Raw genomic sequence first — 20,000 nt, 5'->3', positions numbered from 1 at the left:
GTTTGTATGTGTGTTTGTGTATTTGTGCATGCGTGTGTGTGTGTGGTGCCCTTCAGAGCTGATGATCCAGCCTTCAGCACTGAAGAAAAACAATTGTCACTCAGTGTAATGCGTGGGGTGGAGTTGATGACGCATATTATAGACTACTTGCTCCTGTACTGATTTGATGACGCTTGCTAGTCTATGGTGGCCACCGTTACGTCACACAATTAGTTTGCTTTAGTGTGTCTTTCCAGTGTGCATAGTACACCCTCCTCAGAGGAGAAACCCAATGTGATCTCATCGGAAGATGTCTGTGTTGACGGTAAAGACAAAGACAACATCCCATGTTCAAACTAAGGTACAATAGTCGAATAGTCTAAATAGTCACTGATTATACCTTTTTTAGCAAGAAGAAATGAACTAGTGATTCAACAGTGTGGGGTGATGTCGTCATGTCACACACTACCTGTGGGACTGCCTCTAGCTCTTGCTCCCGTACTGATTTGATGACGCTTGCTAGTCTATGGTGATGGTGCTTACGCGGTGGCCTGCAGCTGTGCACATCTCCTGGGGCCTGGGCTTGGCTGCTAGATGGGGACTCCTGTTTTACTGCTTCTAGTTTCCCTTTGGCGTTGGGATGCAAATTATCGATGAATTCATTAATCATTAGTTGATAGTCTTACCGATCGATTAATTGCGATTAATGTTTTTTAATCGATTAATCGTTTGCATCCCTACTTTGGCGTCATGTAGGGGTGAGGTGGGGTTTAAGTGTTAATAATGCCTACCTTATGAGACTCTTGTTAACCTAGTTCTCAACTTTTTCCAACTCCTATATCCTTTGTGTGTGCGTGCGTGCCTGCGTGCCTGCGTCTGTGCAGTGCTGGGCATAAACGTTACGTTAATGTCTGTGGGATGTTGTGTGGTGATATGATATGGTGTGATGAGGGCCAGGTTGGACTCCACCAGAGGAATGGAGAACAGACTACTGCTGCCTCTGTTGCTACTGCTGCTGGTGTTGCTGCTGCTGTTCTGGTTTCAGCTTCACTTCCACTGGAGACAGGAGCTGCTCTGGTTCCCACACTCACTTAGTAGTTTTTTTTTCGAGAAACATTGAGATTTCGGGGGGAAACGCCGCTTATCAATTAATTGTAAGTCGATCAATAAGGCTATCAGCTAATGATTAATGAATTCATCGATAATTTGCATCCCTACTTGGTAGACTACAGCTTAGATAGCAGAACAGTAATGTGGAATGCCAACATAAAGCAAAGTTAGCAAAGTGTGTTCACTAGTGTGTTCAGAGCTGCTCTGCTATGTTGAGCTAGTGTTGCACCGATACCATTTTTTGGCCCAGATACCAGAGAGAGTAGAGAGAGAGAGGTTCCATTGGCCCATTGTTTCCTGGTTCTATTAATCCCCTTTAGGCAGACCTAGGCAGACCTAAGGACTGTTCTATTCAATGCTAGGAGCATTATGACACGCCCCTTTAGGCAGACCGGAACCTGGTCACGTTAGGTGCCCATAGAAACCTATTATGTTGGCATATCTCTATATACTTAAAGAATCTCTGCCGATACCCAATAACCCAAATGCCGTGGGAACATCACGCCAACAAACTTGACTTGCAGCTTGAACTTTAACTTCAGCTTAAGCACAAATTGCTGCAAATTACTGCAATCGCCAGAGGAGATATTGGCTGCATGCAAATTATTTAGCATTTAATAGATTTAAGGGTTGCTTATGGGTTGGGATGGGGTAGTATCTGTTGTTCTGGTTTACCCAAATGTTATGTGTGAGTGTGTGTGACTATCTGTTTTTGAGGATATGCTGTATGGGAGTAATTCCAGTGGTGTGTGTGTGTGTGTGTGCGTACGTGAGTGTGCGAGTGTATGTGTGTGTATGTACGTGAGTGTGTGTGTGTGTGTGTGTAGTGTGTGTACGTGAGTGTGTGTGTGTGTGTGTACGGGAGTGTGTGTGTGTGTGTGTGTACGGGAGTGTGTGTGTGTGTGTGTACGGGAGTGTGTGTACGGGAGTGTGTGTGTGTACGGGAGTGTGTGTACGGGAGTGTGTGTGTGTGCGCGTGTGTGCGTGTGTGTGTGTGTGTGTGCGTGTGTGCGTGTGTCGTGTGTGCGTGAGTGTGTGTGTGTACGTGAAGTGGGTGTGTGTACATGTGTGTGTGTATGTGTGTGTGTGTGTACGTGTGTGTGTGTATGTGTGTATGTGTGTGTGTGTACGTGTGTGAGTGTGTGTACGTGTGTGAGTGTGTGTACGTGTGTGAGTGTGTGTACGTGTGTGTGTGTGTGTGTGTGTGTGTGTGTGTGGCATGTGAGTGGTCTTGTGATGTGTGTGTGAGAGGCAGCCAAAGGTCTCTGCAGGTGTTGATGTAAAGCTGCTGGTTAGAGCAGCGATTCTCAAACTGTGGGTTGGGGCCCACTGGTGGGCCCTGAAGGTATTCCAAGTGGGCCTTGAAATAATTTTCTAAAAATCAAAATCATATTTTTGTTTGTGTTGCTGTTGATTTATTTAAGTTTTTATTGTTTATTTGGTCAGATGTGGGCCCCTGGACATTGTGAACAATTTAAGTGGGCCCCAAGTTGGGAAAGGTTGGGAACCCCTGGGTTAGAGGAAGCAGCGACCCATAGAGGAGGTGTGTGTGTGTGTGTGTGTGTGTGTGTGTGTGTGTGTGTGTGTGTGTGTGTGTGTGTGTGTGTGTGTGTGTGTAGGTATACAGGTGTGTGTGTGTAGGTATACAGGTGTGTGTGTGTGTGTATACGTGTGTATAGGTGTGTATACGTGTGTATACAGGTGTTGGTTTGTGTGTGTATGTGTAGGTATACAGGTGTGTGTGTGTGTGTGTGTGTGTGTGTGTGTGTGTGTGTGTGTGTGTGTGTGTGTGTGTGTGTGTGTGTGTGTGTCCAGACTCCAGTTGCTGTAAAGCTGTTGTCCAGAGGAGGCAGTCAGCAGGCGTGAAAAGAGAATAATCACCTGTGTGGTTGTAACCTGTTTCACTGCACTGTAGGAGTAATTACCTGTGTAATGCTACCTGTTACACAAGCGTGACGACAACACTGGAATGGTAACAGTCAGAAACCTAATGTCTTAACGTTGCATTCATCAATGCAGCCTGCTAGCACTGGGAGGCCTGCAACAGTAGTAAGCTTATTGCAGCATGCTAGTGGTTTACGGCTAGCTAGTAATAGGGCTACTGCAATGGCAATGCAATGCATACCATGCCTGGGCGCCTTAGCAATTTGGTGCTGGGGGAATGGGCTGGCATGGTAGTGTGTTGCAGCTAGTCTTTAGCCTTCCACTCTGGGTCAGAGGTAATGCACCAATGTAACCCCAATAGACAGCACCTAGCTTTGAAGCACTCTCTCTCTCCCCTTCTCTGTCTCTGTCTCTCTCTCTCTCTCTCTCTCTCTCTCTCTCTCTCTCTCTCTCTCTTCTCTCCTCTTCTCTTCTCTTCTCTTCTCTTCTCTTCTCTTCTCTTCTCTTCTCTTCTCTTCTCTTCTCTTCTCTTCTCTTCTCTTCTCTCTCTACTCTACTCATTTTGCAGCATGCTAGTGTTTTGCTGTTTAGCAGCTAGTCTTCAGCACTGGGTCAGGGGTAATGTAATGCACTAATGTAACCCCCATAGGCAGACCCTAGTCTATGGAGCACACAATCTCTCTCTCTCTCTCTCTCTCTCTCTCTCTCTCTCTCTCTCTCTCTCTCTCTGTGTGTCACTGTCTCTCTCTCTCTCTCTCTCTCACACTCTCTCTCTCTCTCTCTCTCTCTCTCTCTCTCCCTCTCTCTCTCTCTCTCTCAACATCTCTCTCTCTCACACACCATCTCTCTCACCATCTCTCTCTCTCTCTCTCTCTCTCTGTCACACACACTCTCTCTCTCTCTCTCTCTCTCTCTCTCTCTGTCTCTCTCTCTCTCCTCTTCAGTCATTGTGAGATCATGGTTTGGGGGGGAAGTGAAATAGGGACCTTACTGCCACTGCAGAAAGTGGATCACTCCACTCCCTGTTCTGTTCTGTGTGAGCGTGCACATCTCTGTGTGTGTGAGTGCACAAGCAAGCCAGTTTGTGTAGATGGAGTCTCAGTATATTTGTGCCTGTGTGCTTATGCCTGTGTGTTTGTGCGTGTGTGTGTGTGTGTGTGTAGTTGGTATGCATCTTCAATGATGTTAGTTAATGTTGTGGCGTGTATGACTTGCGTATTATGGATGTTGTGTGTGCGTGTGCGTGTGTGTGCATGTGTGTGCATGTGTGTGAGGCCAGTCGAGTCCAGTGTGTTGTTTGTTTCTTCTCTGCTGCCCTGAGCTCACAAGAGGCTCTTTGTGGCCTGTATGCCACCGGAAACTAGCAATATGGCCAGGTCCGCACACACACACACACACACACAAAATGACACGGTACGCCAGCAAGGGTTGGTTTCGTTTTTGTGTGTGTGCTTTGTTGTTGAAGTTTGAGAAGTCTGGTTGGGACAAAATGTGATTCGCATGTTTGTTAGCGTGACCCATTCATGACTATTGAGAGAGCAGGACAGGGGCAGGGTACAAAAGGAGAGGAGAGAAGAAAAGGAGAGTGGAGCGGAGGTGAAAATGGAAGAGGGGAGGAGAGGAAAGGAGAGTGGAGCGAGGAGACAAGGGAAGAGAGAACAGGGAAGGAGAGAAGAAAGGAGAGGAGGGAAGTGGTGGAGAGTGTTATTGTATTATTAAAGGCCAACGGGGAGAGGAGGGGAGGGGAGGGGAGGGGAGGGGAGGGGAGAGGAGAGGAGAGGAGAGGAGAGGAGAGGAGAGGAGAGGAGAGGAGAAGAGAAGAGTATAGGGGAATGGAAAGAAGAGGGAAGGAGAAAAGAAAAGAGAGGAGGGACGTGGGGGAGCCTCAGCCTTTGTTTTGAAAGGCCAGCATTCCGACTGCCTGCCTGCCTGGTATGGGGTCCCAATGCTGCCGGCTGCATCACGGTAGGGACCAGGGGTTGACATTAACTTTTTCGCTTGCTGGCCACTGTGGCTAGTGTTTTCCCTGGGTCACTAGCCATCCAGCTATTCTACTAGCCACAAATTTGATTAAAAAAATGAAATCATAACGCTGTACATCTAACCTCAGAAGATTAGGTGCTTAAAGCAAGAAGATGAGTGCATGGGTTTCTACATAGAAATAAATAAAACAAAAAGAAACTGAGCAACTGAGCTTTTTCTTGAACTTAAATATATATACAATTTATACACAAGGGGCAAAGTAAAGAATATACGCTATTCTGATGTGTCATACCATAGAATATGCTACCTGCCGAATTGGCTAGTGACACTGAAATTGTTACCAGCCACAGCCAAGTTTTACCAGCATTTGGCCGGTTGGCAGGTGCCAGTGTCAAGCCCTGTTAGGGACACATAGGAGGCGACGCGAGCGAAGCGAAGAGAGGCGAAATCCAACCGTCATCACCAGGTCGTCGCGGCGAATCAAATGGAATGGAACAGTTATGTTGTTGATTTTGATTGGGCCGCGGCAGGCGAATTCGCTCCTCATTTGCATAAACATAAATTTTTTTTTGCGTCGCTTCGCTCCTGTTCGCTTGCCATCGCTTGCCATCGCTTGCCATCGCTTGCCTTCGCCTCTCTCATAGGAATGAATGGCAAAGTTCGCAAATTCGTGTGCATGTGTCCCTACCGTCAGAGGGAGAGGCGTCCTTCTCTCTGCCTGACTGCAAATCCTCGTTGGGGGCTCAGAAGCATTTCCCCCTTCATGCGTCTCCATCACTCTCTGCATTTCCAATATTACACTTTGTCTCCCCCTAGTGTCCAGAACTCTGCTGCCAGGATCATAACAGGCACTAGACCAGGGGACAGGAACCTTTTTGATGGAGAGAGCCATAAACGCCATTTTTAAAAAAAGAAATTTTCATGAGAGCCATACCAATTTTTTAAAATACTGAATATAGCATGTATTTCAAGTAAGCACAACAATTTTAGAGTGTACTGTGAAGTTATCGTTGATAACAGGTAAGTATAGGGTTGCCAACTCTCAACTTCATTATGGCAAGGGTCTGGGAGAATTTTGTATTTCTTAGATGTAATTTCCTGCTAGGGCTGCTCGATATTGGAAAAAATCAATATCACGATATTTTCTGCAAATATTGATATCACGATATTTTAAGCGATATATACGAAATTCCCAACCCCCGCCACTATTATCCTAGTGGAGTAGCATGCATAATGGCTTTCTAGTTTCTAGTGCTTTCTAGTAGCATAATGTCTAGTAAGTCTGCGTGAATGTAGACTTGAGGAGAGCGCGAGACTCAAGAGGCGTTTATTTTTCTCGACATAGAGCTAGTTCTGATGTACCACCCCTGCTTTTTGCTTTAATCCCTTGGCTGCCATACTGCACCGTAGCGTTGCAAATGACAAATGACAAAATATCACCATAAATGAATTTTGATATTGATATCACGATATATGATGAATATTGATATCGCGATATAAATACGATATATTGCACAGCCCTATTTCCTGCATTTTAACACTTTTTAGCCTCCCTTGAAATACAGGACGATTCCATATTTCAAGGGATGGTTAGCTGGCAACCCTAGATAAGTAAGAGCCATATATAGTTCCCAAAAGAGCCACATGTGGCTCTAGAGCCATAGGTTCCTGACCCCTGCACTAGACCCTGGCAGCACATCACCCCCATACTCAAGCAGCTTCACTGGCTCCCCATCAAGTCACGCATTACCTACAAAGTCCTCCTCCTAACCTTCAAGTCCCTCCATGGTCTGGCACCCCACTACCTCACAGACCTCCTTCACCCCTATGACCCCTCAAGATCTCTGCGGTCCTCTTCCAAGGGCCAGCTGATCGTCCCTTGTACCAGGCTCAAGGCCACCAGTGACAGAGCCTTCCATGTTGCTGCTCCCATTCTTTGGAACAATCTGCCCGACCACATCCAGAATGCCCCTTCGCTGGCCATGTTTAAGCAACACCTTAAAGAAGAAATGAAACGAATATTCATCTATTATTCACATTAAATATTGTGCCTATTTCTAAAACATCAATCCAACTTAAAATATTTTTTCCGGGCATAACTTGTTGAAACGGCAACTTAAAACCGTGCCTTTGGTGCAACAATATTTACAGGGCTGTGACGTCATAAGGTTGACACCCTCTTTTTGCTAGTATGGCTGGCTGCGGAAATAACATTTGAAGGACCCATATCTCATAAAGGAACCAATATTAAGATACAAACATCGACATGTCGAAAGAACACACCTCTAACATTATGTGAAAAAAACCTCACGTTGAATATAAGCCTCACAAATAAGCCTAGTAGACTTTTCTGTGATGCACCACCATATGCCATATGGGTTGGAAAGATCACAGGCACAAAACAGCACCGCGCTCCTACTAGGCTACACGTAGGCTACACGCTGATTATTATTAAGATATTATCAATCATATGACACAATAGTGTAGGCTGTATGAACTGTGGTAAACTGGAAAATATGGGAGCATGTTAGGGTGCCAGCTGCCGGTTTCTCAGATCATGGATGTGACATTCCGCGCTGTCTTTGACAGGTTGAAACCGAAGTGGCACTTTGAAAGCCAGCTTTAAAATCTTATTAAACAATGGCGTTATCTCAATTATTATGCCGACAACTTACCGATCAACCAGCGCGGCATCTAACTTATTTTTTTGTTTAGCCTATGGCAACGTGGGGGGACGGACGATGCTTTGGCTGCTGCGCTCTGTCTTTGACATGTTGAAACTTAGCGAAATTGCACTATCAGCTACTTAAAAACTTATGACGAGGTAGCCCAATAGCATGATTTTAATATCTTAATAAACTGGCGCTATACCCATCATTATGGACAATTTGGAAGTCGCGTTATTAGGTATATTTTGACACAGATGTTCGTGCTCAGGGGCTGTTGTTGCATAACACAATAACTGCACGACCGCCGGCCATGGATAGTCATAACTACACAACACAGATGTTCGTGCTCGGATGCAGGGGCGATTTCGTTGCATATAACTCCACGACCAATGGCCATGGAGTCGTAACGAAACACAGCCTCGACCCGCAGCACATTGACCGAGGACCCTTGTTAGTCTAAAAGGGTCCTCCGCGTTAGTACTAGGGTGCTACAATGGCAGAGAGGAATAGCATCTTTAGCATGCTGCTATCCTGCTAAGTGGCTGTCGGCCAGACTCACCCGTCGTCGCACTCGAGCTAGAGATATTCGTCGACACACCTGCTATCCGTAGACACTGCTTGCGGTAATAGTCTAGGAGTCTATTTCCAACCATATCCACGGTCTCCAGATTAGGTAAACAAGAGGAGGGGTGGAAAACGCCCGGAGCACAACATTGATCTAGGTCTCTTCAAAAGCTGATGCCTCCTACGATCAGTTGTTTTGCCTTCTCCTTGTCGGCAACAGTTCCAGTAATTTTGACTTAAAGAAACTTGTGCAGTGAGATGCCTTCAGTGAAGCTTGTACTTCTTGCAACTTGTACCATTTGGACTGCCACGAACACAATATTTTCCACCGTGCTTTGATTTACTAGCCATAGACGCCGCCATTGACTACTATAACTTTGTGGGTTCGGAGTTGGACTGTGTCAACCTTATGACGTCACGCATAAGACAATACATTCGCACTACTGGACAAAATATTGCTCATTTTTAGCACGTTTTAAAATGACTTCCCGGATAAATTATTACACACACAATATCTTGTTTTAATCACAAAGCTTGGAACTTTTGCAATATGCAGCACAAACTGTAAAATTCCAACAATTAATATTCGTTTCATTTCTTCTTTAAGACACATCTCTTCCTAGAGGCATATGGCTGCTAGTTCCACAAGCACTTTCACTTACATGCATTCACACACATGCTCACACACTGCCGCTCACACACACTCACACTTTCCAACACAACACTCTGTGAAGCGTCCTTGGGTGTTTTGAAAGGCGCTATATAAAACGAAAGTATTATTATTATTATCATTATAGTGTATCCCTGAAAATCCAGACTGTTTATCAAATGTATAGTATGCATCGTGCTTGCTTGCGTGTGTAGCTGGTGTCATGATGCTGAAATCGGACATCCTGACCCACTCTCTCTCTCTCGTGTGTGTGTGTGTGTGTGTGTGTGTGTGTGTGTGTGTGTGTGTGTCTCTCTGTAGCTAGTGTCACGATGGTGAAGCCGGACATCCTGACGCTAGCGCACCACCTGAAACACTACTGACCCTCTCTCTCTCTCTCTCTCTCTCTCTCTCTCTCTCTCTCTCTCTCTCTCTCTCTCTCTCTCTCTCCTGTGTGTGTGTGTGTGTGTCTCTGTAGCTAGTGTCAGTATGGTGAAGCCGGACATCCTGACGCTAGCGCACCACCTGAAGCAGGAGCGTCTCTACGTGGCGTCGGAGAAACAGCTGATCCAGCGGCTGAATAACGACGTCCTGAAGACGGCCGAGAGGCTCTACAGGGCAGCATGGATCGCAAAACAGCAGCGGATCAACCTGGACAGACTCATATTCACCAGGTATTACACACACACACACACACACACACACACACACACACACACACACACACACACACACACACACACACACACACACACACACACACACACACACACACACACACACACACACACACACTACAGGGCAGCATGGATCGCAAAACAGCAGCGGATCAACCTGGACAGACTCATATTCACCAGGTATTACACACACACACACACACACACACACACACACACACACACACACACACACACACTACAGAGCAGCATGGATCGCAAAACAGCAGCGGATCAACCTGGACAGACTCATATTCACCAGGTATTACACACACACACACACACACACACACACACACACACACACACACACACACACACACACACACACACACACACACACACACTATAGAGCAGCATGGATCGCAAAAGAGCAGAGAATCAACCTGGACAGACTCATATTCACCAGGTATTACACACACACACACACACACACACACACACACACACACACACACTATAGAGCAGCATGGATCGCCAAACAGCAGCGGATCAACCTGGACAGACTCATATTCACCAGGTATTACACACACACACACACACACACACACACACACACACACACACACACACACACACACACACACACACACACACAATAGAGCAGCATGGATCGCAAAACAGCAGCGGATCAACCTGGACAGACTCATATTCACCAGGTACACACACACACACACACACACACACACACACACACACACACACACACACACACACACACACACACTACAGAGCAGCATGGATCGCAAAACAGCAGCGGATCAACCTGGGTATAATAACAGGGCTGATAGTATTCAGGCTCCATGCCTGATTTCAGGCTTGACAGAGTTTGCAAAAAATAAAAACATTGAGAATAATTAGCCATTAGGTTGTTCTTATCTCAGAAAGTGTTACAGGTTCAGGGTTCTCTTCTACTATTAGGCTTGAGTAATGGTCATACACAGGCTATTAAATGTTTGAATAATGTGTCAAAATAGGCCTATGTTACGTCACTATGCAGTATCTTGTCGTCGTCGTTAGAGCAGGGGAAAAAGTTCAGACTCAGAATTTTTTTTTTCGCTATCACCCCTGCACTCATCTTCACCAGGTATTACACACACACACACACACACACACACACACACACACACACACACACACACACACACACACACACACACACACACACACACACACACACACACACATACACTACAGGGCAGCATGGATCGCCAAACAGCAGCGGATCAACCTGGATAGACTCATATTCACCAGGTACACACACACACACACACACACACACACACACACACACTAACACACTAACTATAGAGCGGCATGGATCGCAAAACAGAAGAGAATCAACCTGGACAGATTCATATTCACCAGGTACACACACACACACACACACACACACACACACACACACACACACACACACACACACACACACACACACACACACAACCACTCTCACTCTCACTCTCTCTCTCACACACACACACACACACACACACACACACACACACACACACACACACACACACATACACACTCTAATCATGTCTGTCCTCTCTCCCCCAGTGTTGAGGCGTCCCCTGCTGAGTGCTGCCAGCATGCGCGTGTGCTGGAGGACACCCAGTTTGTAGACGGCTACAAGACACTGGGCTTCCAGGTAGGCATGGCGGCAATTAAACCATTTATCAACTGAAGTCGATTAAAAAACAAATTGCAATTAATTGGCAACTCTACTGGCGCACGACACAGGTGAAATGGGCCTGACAAAGTGTATTTTAAGAGGGTTGTGAAGTGTGGGAACATTTCAATTACCTTTGGATTAAAGAATATAAAAAGAAATTGATTCATATTTAGCATGACATAACATTTTTTTTATTTTATTTTTTTTGGGAAACATTGAGATTTTGGGGGAAAAAAACGCCTTTCATCAATTCATCTTAAAACGATCGATAAGGTCAATTGAATAATAATTTATGAATGAATCGATAACTTGCATCCGTAGTTGTTGTGACTAATGTACTTAATGATTTTCCATAGTACACAATGTCATATTGCTGATATACAGTACCCTCCAAACGTTTCGGAACAGCAAGCCAAATATTCTTGTTTATGTTGTCCAACAAAGACATTTGGGTTTGTGACCAAAAGGTGAGTATGAAACAAGAGAGAGCTGAATCTCAGCTTTCTCTTCCTGGTATTTAAATGTAGTTACGATAAATAAATAACATAAATGAATATAAAATCATTTCCATGGTTTCTTCCAGGAGAGTGTGTGTGCGTGTGTGTGCGTGTGCGTGTGCGTGCGTGTGTGTGTGTGCGTGTGCGTGTGCGTGTGCGTGTGCGTGTGCGCGTGCGCGCGTGTGTTGCAGGAGAGTCTGTATGGGGAGTTCCTGTGGCGCCTGTATAGTGATGGTGTGTGTGTGTGTGTGTGTGTTGCAGGAGAGTCTGTATGGGGAGTTCCTGTGGCGCCTGAGGGAGAACCCTCGCCTGGTGGCCTCATGCCTGGTGGCCGGGGAGAGGCACGGACAGGAGCACACACACTCCGTCACACACACCGTCTTCACGTCACTATACGGCAACGGCATCATGCAGGAGGACGAGAGCTACCTACTACAGGTGAGGACAGGAGAGTGTGTGGAGAGGGTGTGTGAGAGTGTGTGTGTGTGTGTGCATACCTATGTTTGTGTGTGTGTGTGGGAGAGGCCCAGCCAAGAACGTGCACAAGTGGTCATAACAGTTTTCACTCCTCCTTAGGTCCGGCACTACCTGTGTAATGTGGTGATGTGTTATTCTGATCTGTAGAGTTTGATAGAGTTCGAGCTAAAGGAGAGTCCTGACCCTCGTCGTCTTCTTCATCGCGGCACGTGTGATACTGTATAATAATGTAACTTGTGCGTTCATCATCCTGTTTCTGTATTGATATCTAGTTCTCTATATCCTCCAGGTCCTGCGTTACCTGATAGAGTTTGAGCTAAAGGAGAGCCCTGACCCGCGTCGCCTGCTGCGTCACGGCACGTGTGATATGGTGTAGTGTAATATGTAAGGGTTAACGTTCGGCGAGAAGGTTGCTACCGTGGAATAGCAGCACGACAGAGAGAATCTTTAGACCCCGACGCGGAGCGGAGCGGAAGTGCTGCTATTCCACAAAGCGACCGACTCGCCAACGTTAACCCGCTTATTATATGGATATACTTAAATGATTCGCACATGGCGGGGACATGTCTTTATTTAATGTTAAGTTTATTATAATTTTTCATGTCAAAAGATTGTTGCTGCGCAAAACAAAACAGTGCCGTTGTGGAACACCGCTAGGCAACAGGTAGCCTAGACAACAGGTGTTGTCTATCACAGCAGCTGATTAGAGTGACAAAAGACCGGACCCCCTGTATGAAACATTCGCTTTAGCAGTGAAAAGTCTTGTTGCCATTGACAGCGGTCTGATATAGACCAACCCGTCCGTTATCTCAAATATCAGACGTGCGAACGCTGAGGAGCCCCATTGAAATGAATGGAGCATTCGACCGATGACGTCACACCATATAATAAATTGACGTAATACTGTATAATAATGTATTGATATCTAGTTCTCTATATCCTCCAGGTGCTGCGTTACCTGATAGAGTTTGAGCTAAAGGAGAGCCCTGACCCGCGTCGCCTGCTGCGTCACGGCACGTGTGATATGGTGCAGTGTAATGTATTGACGTGTAATGTCTATATGTTATTCTCATCTGTAGGTGCTGCGTTACCTGATAGAGTTCGAGCTGAAGGAGAGTCCTGATCCGCGTCGTCTGCTGCGTCGCGGCACGTGTGCGTTCAGCATCCTGTTCCGTCTCTTCTCGGAGGGCCTGTACGCCGCCAAGCTCTTCCTGACGGCCACGCTGCACGAGCCAATCATGCAGCTGCTGGTGGAGGACGAGGACCACCTGGAGACGGACGCCGCCAAGCTGACGGAGCGCTACACGCCCGCGCAGCAGCAGAGGCTGTTTGGGGAGAAGGGCAGCGACGCGCACCGCACACGCGTACAGGCGGCCGTGGAGGCCAACGAAGCCAAACTAGTGGCACTGGTCAACAGCTTTATAGGGTAATGTGGACACACACACACACACACACACACACACACACACACACACACACACACACACACACACACGCCCGCGCAGCAGCAGAGGCTGTTCGGGGAGAAGGGCAGCGACGTGCACCGTACAGGCGGCCGTAGAGGCCAACGAAGCCAAACTAGTGGCACTGGTCAACAGCTTTATAGGGTAATGTGGACACACACACGCACACACACACACACGCCCGCACACACATACACACACGCACACGCACACGCGTACAGGCGGCCGTGGAGGCCAACGAGGCCAAACTAGTGGCACTGGTCAACAGCTTTATAGGGTAATGTGGACACACACACACACACACACACGCACACGCGTACAGGCAGCTGTGGAGGCCAACGAAGCCAAGCTAGTGGCACTGGTCAACAGCTTTATAGGGTAATGTGGACACACACACACACACACACACGAACGCGCACACACACACGCACGCACGCACGTGTACAGGCCCTCGTCAACTACTGTGGCCGCCAGTTCTTCCCTACGTGTTGTGCTTCCCCAACGTGTTACTGTAATACAGAAATTGCCTAATAGAGAGGCCACAGGGGGATTACACAGCTCACTTTGACCAAACAACAGTTTCAGGAAGAGTGACAGAAACTGGTGCCAAAAGCCTGAGTGTCACGTGGAGCATCTGCAAAGCGATCGTAATTTTGCAGTTTTAATTCTCTTGAAACCTTATTGTTCTACTAAAGGCAAGTGTGACCTTTCATCACTAATCCAGCCCTGCCGGCAATTTTAAAAAGTCTTCAAAGCTCAGATAGATTGAATAGTAGGGCTGGGTAAAATAATCGATTCAATCGATAATCGATCGATATCATTTAAAATTCACATAATCGATTCACAGGGCACAAAATCGATTTTTTTTGCTCTTTTTCTTTTTGTTCTTTTTGTGTCATTTAGGTCTATGGAAAATACCCAGTAGGTATTAGTCAATTAGGCCTAGGCCTACTTATTACAAATTAGCAATCTGTTAACACTGTCAAGCCACAGCCCTTTGACATTTTTATATAAAAATAGGCAACAGCATCTTTTGGGGGAAATCCTTGCACCAAAAAGGGAACGGATTGAATCGATTCGGAGTGAATCGAATTGAATCGAATCGAATCGTGATTAATCGATTCAAAACCCTCAGAATCGAAATCGAATCGATACAGGAACACGCAATACCCAGCCCTATTGAATAGCTTCCTCCAGAGTCTTTGCTGCTTTCTGTCTCAGATAATAATGACGTGTGTGTGTGTGTGTGTGTGTGTGTGTGTGTGTGTGTGTGTGTGTGTGTGTGTGTGTGTGTGTGTGTGTGTGTGTGTGTGTGTGTGTGTGTGTGTAGGTGTCTGCGTAAGAACACGTACTGCTTCCCCCAGTCTCTGCGCTGGGTTCTGTCCCAGATGTTCCGCACGCTGGCGCGGGTGGAGGGCCTTCAGGTGGGCGAGGTGCGCGCCATGGTAACGGACCTGCTGCTCGCCTGCTTCATATGCCCTGCTGTGGTCAGCCCCGAGCAGTACGGAATCATCAGCGACGCCCCCATCAACGAGGTGGCACGCTTCAACCTCATGCAGGTAACCTCATTACACAGGTACGCTCGTTAGTTAAGTTAATTTCCGAGGTGGTTGTTGTTAGCCCCGAGCAGTACGGAATCATCAACGAGGTCCACGCTTCAGCCTCATGCAGGTAACCTCGTTAGACAGGTACGCTCGTTAGTCAGGTATGCTCGTTAGTTAAATTGGTTAACGAGGTGGCCATGGTCAGCCCAGAGTTGAACGGCATCATCAGTGACGCCCCCATCAACGAGGTCGCACGCTTCAACCTCATGCAGGTAACCATGTAAAGTCAGGTACGCTCGTTAGTTAAGTTAATTTCCGAGGTGGTTGTTGTTAGCCCCGAGCAGTACGGAATCATCAACGAGGTCCACGCTTCAGCCTCATGCAGGTAACCTCGTTAGACAGGTACGCTCGTTGGCAAACGAGATCACATGTTAGTTAAATTGGTTAACGAGGTGGCCATGGTCAGCCCAGAGTTGAACGGCATCATCAGTGACGCCCCCATCAACGAGGTCGCACGCTTCAACCTCATGCAGGTAACCATGTAAAGTCAGGTACGCTGTGAAATTAAATTAGTTAACGAGGTGACACGCCTCAACCTCATACAGGTAGAAAGCTCCAGACCGGTACGTTCGTTAGACAGGTATATATTGAGGTTTCCACAATCAGCCCCAAGCCCCTGTAAACCATATGCCATGCTTATGCCATATGCCAAGGCCATTAGTAAGCTATGTTCGCTAGACAGGTGTGCTGAGCTCTTAAGTCAGGTATGCTCACTAGTCAGGTTAGAGAAGTATGCACTGGATCGTCATGCAGGTGCGTTGCTCATGCGAGATGTCACTGTGAGTAGGCCTATGGGAATCACTAAAGTATGTTGTCTTGGATAACGGATGTGTAAGACATGCAATATGTAAGCCCTAACCTGTGTGTATTGTTTCTGCGTGTGTGTGTGTGTGTGTGTGTGTGTGCGCATGTGTGTGTGCGTGTGTGTGTGTGTGTCTGACTGTCTGACTGTCTGTGTGTGTGTCTGCGTGTGTCTGCGTGTGTGTGTCTCCGTCTGTGTGTGTGTGTGTGTGTGTTGTGTGTGTGTGTGTGTGTGTGTGTGTGTGTGTGTGTGTGTGTGTGTGTGTGTGTGTATTGTGTGTGTTTCAGGTGGGGCAGCTCCTGCAGCAGCTGGCTATGGTGGATGCAGATGATGGAGACCCCCGCAGGAAAAGCACCCTGTCCAAATGTGACAAGGTAATACACACACCTGCACACACACCTGTAGTTACAACAGTTATAAACTACATAACGCTGTCCAAATGTGACAAGGTAATACACACACCTGTAGTTTAAATAACTAGAGCACACTGTCCAAATGTGATAAGCTAGTCACACCTGTAGTTTAACTAGAGCACGCTGTCCAAATGTGACAAGGTAAACTAAACACACCTGTACACACACCTGTAGACACACCTGTAGTTTAACTAGAGCACCCTGTCCAAATGTGACAAGGTGAACTAAACACACCAGTAGACACACCTGTAGCTTAACTAGAGCACCCTGTCCAAATGTCACAAGGTAAACTAAACACACCTGCAGACAAACCTGTAGTTTAACTAGAGCACCCTGTCCAAATGTGACAAGGTAAACTAAACACACCTGTACACACACCTGTAGTTTAACTAGAGCACCCTGTCCAAATGTGACAAGGTAAACTAAACACACCTGTACACACACCTGTAGTTTAACTAGAGCACCCTGTCCAAATGTGACAAGGTAAACTAAACACACCTGTACACACACCTGTAGTTTAACCAGAGCACACTGTCCAAATGTGACAAGGTAATACACACACCTGTAGTTTAACCAGAGCACACTGTCCAAATGTGACAAGGTAATACACACACCTGTAGACACACCTGTTGTTTAACTAGAGCACGCTGTCCAAATGTGACAAGATAAACTAAACACACCTGTAGTTTAAATAACCAGAGCACACTGTCCAAATGTGACAAGGTAATAATCACACCTGTAGCTTAAATAACTAGAGCACACTGTCCAAATGTCACAAGGTAATAATCACACCTGTAGTTTAACTAACTAGAGCACGCTGTCCAAATGTGACAAGGTGAACTAAACACACCTGTAGTTTAACTAACTAGAGCACGCTGTCCAAATGTGACAAGGTAAACTAAACACACCTGTAGTTTAACTAGAGCACCCTGTCCAAATGTGACAAGGTGAACTAAACACACCTGTAGTTTAACTAGAGCGCTGTCCAAATGTGACAAGGTAAACTAAACACACCTGTAGTTTAACTAGAGCACCCTGTCCAAATGTGACAAGGTAAACTAAACACACCTGTACACACACCTTTAGTTACACCTGTTACACCTGTAGTTTAACTAGAGCACGCTGTCCAAATGTGACAAGGTAAACTAAACACACCTGTAGTTTAACTAGAGCACCCTGTCCAAATGTGACAAGGTAAACTAAACACACCTGTACACACACCTGTAGACACACCTGTAGTTACACCTGTTATAAACTACATTACGCTGTCCAAATGTGACAAGGTAAACTAAACACACCTGTAGTTTAACTAACTAGAGCACCCTGTCCAAATGTGACAAGGTAAACTAAACACACCTGTAGTTTAAATAACTAGAGCACTGTCCAAATGTGATAAGGTAAACACACCTGTAGTTTAAATAACCAGAGCACGCTGTCCAAAGGTAATAAACACACCTGTAGTTTAACTACAGCACACTGTCCAAATGTGACAAGGTAAACTAAACACACCTGTAGTTTAACTAGAGCGCACTGTCCAAATGTGACAAGGTAGTAATCACACACCTGTAGTTTAAATAACTAGAGCACGCTCTCCAAATGTGACAAGGTAAACTAAACACACCTGTAATTTAAGGTGCCGTTTCCACGTAGCTGGATATTTTTATATGTGAATATTTTTTTCTCCTGCTTGTATTGGTTTTGCATTGGTTTTGGCCTTCCGTTTCCACGTAGCAGATATTTAAAAATCCAGGTGCAGGAGAAAAAAATAGCAGGAGAAAAAAATACCCTGCTAAAAAAATATCCTGCTACGTGGAAACAGCACCTAAATAACCAGAGCACGCTGTCCAAATGTGACAAGGTAAACTAAACACACTGTAGTTTAAATAACTAGAGCACGCTGTCCAAATGTGACGAGGTAATCACAGCTGTAGTTTAACTAACTAGAGCACGCTGTCCAAATGTGACAAGGTAAACTAAACACACCTGTAGTTTAAATAACCAGAGCACGCTGTCCAAATGTGACAAGGTAAACTAAACACACCTGTAGTTTAAATAACTAGAGCACGCTGTCCAAATGTGACAAGGTAAACTAAACACACCTGTAGTTTAACTAACTAGAGCACGCTGTCCAAATGTGACAAGATAAACTAAACACACCTGTAGTTTAAATAACCAGAGCACACTGTCCAAATGTCACAAGGTAATAATCACAGCTGTAGCTTAAATAACTATTACCTTGTCACATTTGGACAGCGTGCTCTAATCACACCTGTAGCTACACCTGTTACCCCTGTTATAAACTAGAGCACGCTGTCCAAACATGTTTTACTCAAGTCTCTGTTTAGTTACAACCCTCTGTCCACACGCAACCATGTAACTGCCTGTTATTCTATACAGTGCCTTCAAAAAGTCTACACACCCCTCCTCAAATGTCAGTTTGTTTTTGTGATGTAAAAAAATGACAGAAAGACAAATAAATTCACAGCTTTTTCCACCTTCCATCTAAACTATTAAACTGTACAATGCAATTGAGAAACAAGCATAAACCTTTAAATGGAAACAATAGTTAAGTTTGTCTTTCTGTCATTTTTTTTACATCACAAAAACCTGACATTTGAGGAGAGGTGTGTAGACTTTTTGAAGGCACTGTATGTGTAATGGGTGATGAGGTAAACAATCTGTAGGAGCGCTGAAGGTGCTTGTTTACATTGATTGAAATGTGACTCATTTGGGGTTCTATGGGCTCATATGGGATCTTCATCCGGCATTTAGGAAACGTGTGTGTATTTGCGTTTGTGTGAACGTGTGTGTGTATGTGTGTGTGTGTGTGTGTGTGTAACCTCAGAGCTGTGTGTCTTCCTTCCTGGACGTTGTGATTGGTGGACGTGCTCCTGAAACTTCTCCCACAGCTTACAGAAAGCTTCTGGAGGGCCTGTCCAAGTTTGACAAAGTAACAGCCTGTAGTGCTGCTCTACTCACTTTTAATTATAGGTGCACCGAAAAGCTCTGCAGAAAATATTCGTCTGAAAACGCAAAAAAAAGACACTGCCCCACTGTTTTGACTGAATTGTAATATTCGGTTTCGGTTTCGGTATTCGGCCAAGTGATTAATTATTATTCGGTTTCGGCCACAAATTTTCATTTCGGTGCACCTCTACTTTTAATGGCATCATTTGGGGAAGCCTGTAGTGCTGCTCTACTCACTTCTAATGGCATCATTTGGGGGCAGTCAGGGGAGGTGGTGAGGGAGCATGGCTGGATTGTATCCCAAGTGTTGCTGGTTCGATTCCCTACCTGCTAGTTGGGTGGGGGGGGAGTGATTTTACCCAGTGCTCTCCCCCATCCTCCTCCATGACTGAGGTATTCTGAGCATAGTACCGTTCAGGGCTTCAAATTAACTTTTCTAACTTAAGTTCATCACCAGCCAAAATGGCTTGAAATGAATTAACTTTTTTCATCACTAGCCAAAAAAAGCTAGCCAGTGTTCATTTAACTGTCCAAACACACATCCC

At 45.8% G+C, this 20,000-nt stretch overlaps 1 protein-coding gene across 1 annotated transcript in view; it reads left to right on the top strand.

Annotated features, from left to right (window-relative positions):
• Positions 1 to 20,000, top strand: part of gapvd1 (GTPase activating protein and VPS9 domains 1) — a 100,066-nt gene that overhangs the window by 19,970 nt on the left and 60,096 nt on the right. Inside the window, exons 2-7 of the mRNA XM_063194654.1 lie at positions 9,317 to 9,512; positions 11,118 to 11,208; positions 11,991 to 12,167; positions 13,286 to 13,632; positions 15,000 to 15,228; positions 16,363 to 16,449. Of these exons, the coding sequence (XP_063050724.1) occupies positions 9,328 to 9,512; positions 11,118 to 11,208; positions 11,991 to 12,167; positions 13,286 to 13,632; positions 15,000 to 15,228; positions 16,363 to 16,449 (1,116 nt within the window). The 5' untranslated portion in view covers positions 9,317 to 9,327. The remainder of the gene's footprint in view (positions 1 to 9,316; positions 9,513 to 11,117; positions 11,209 to 11,990; positions 12,168 to 13,285; positions 13,633 to 14,999; positions 15,229 to 16,362; positions 16,450 to 20,000) is intronic.

This window comes from Engraulis encrasicolus, chromosome 3, assembly GCF_034702125.1.
Source record: "Engraulis encrasicolus isolate BLACKSEA-1 chromosome 3, IST_EnEncr_1.0, whole genome shotgun sequence".
Taxonomy (NCBI): Eukaryota; Metazoa; Chordata; class Actinopteri; order Clupeiformes; family Engraulidae; genus Engraulis; species Engraulis encrasicolus.
The sequence above is the reverse complement of the archived record's forward strand: the minus strand, read 5'-3'. Positions and strand labels throughout refer to the sequence as shown.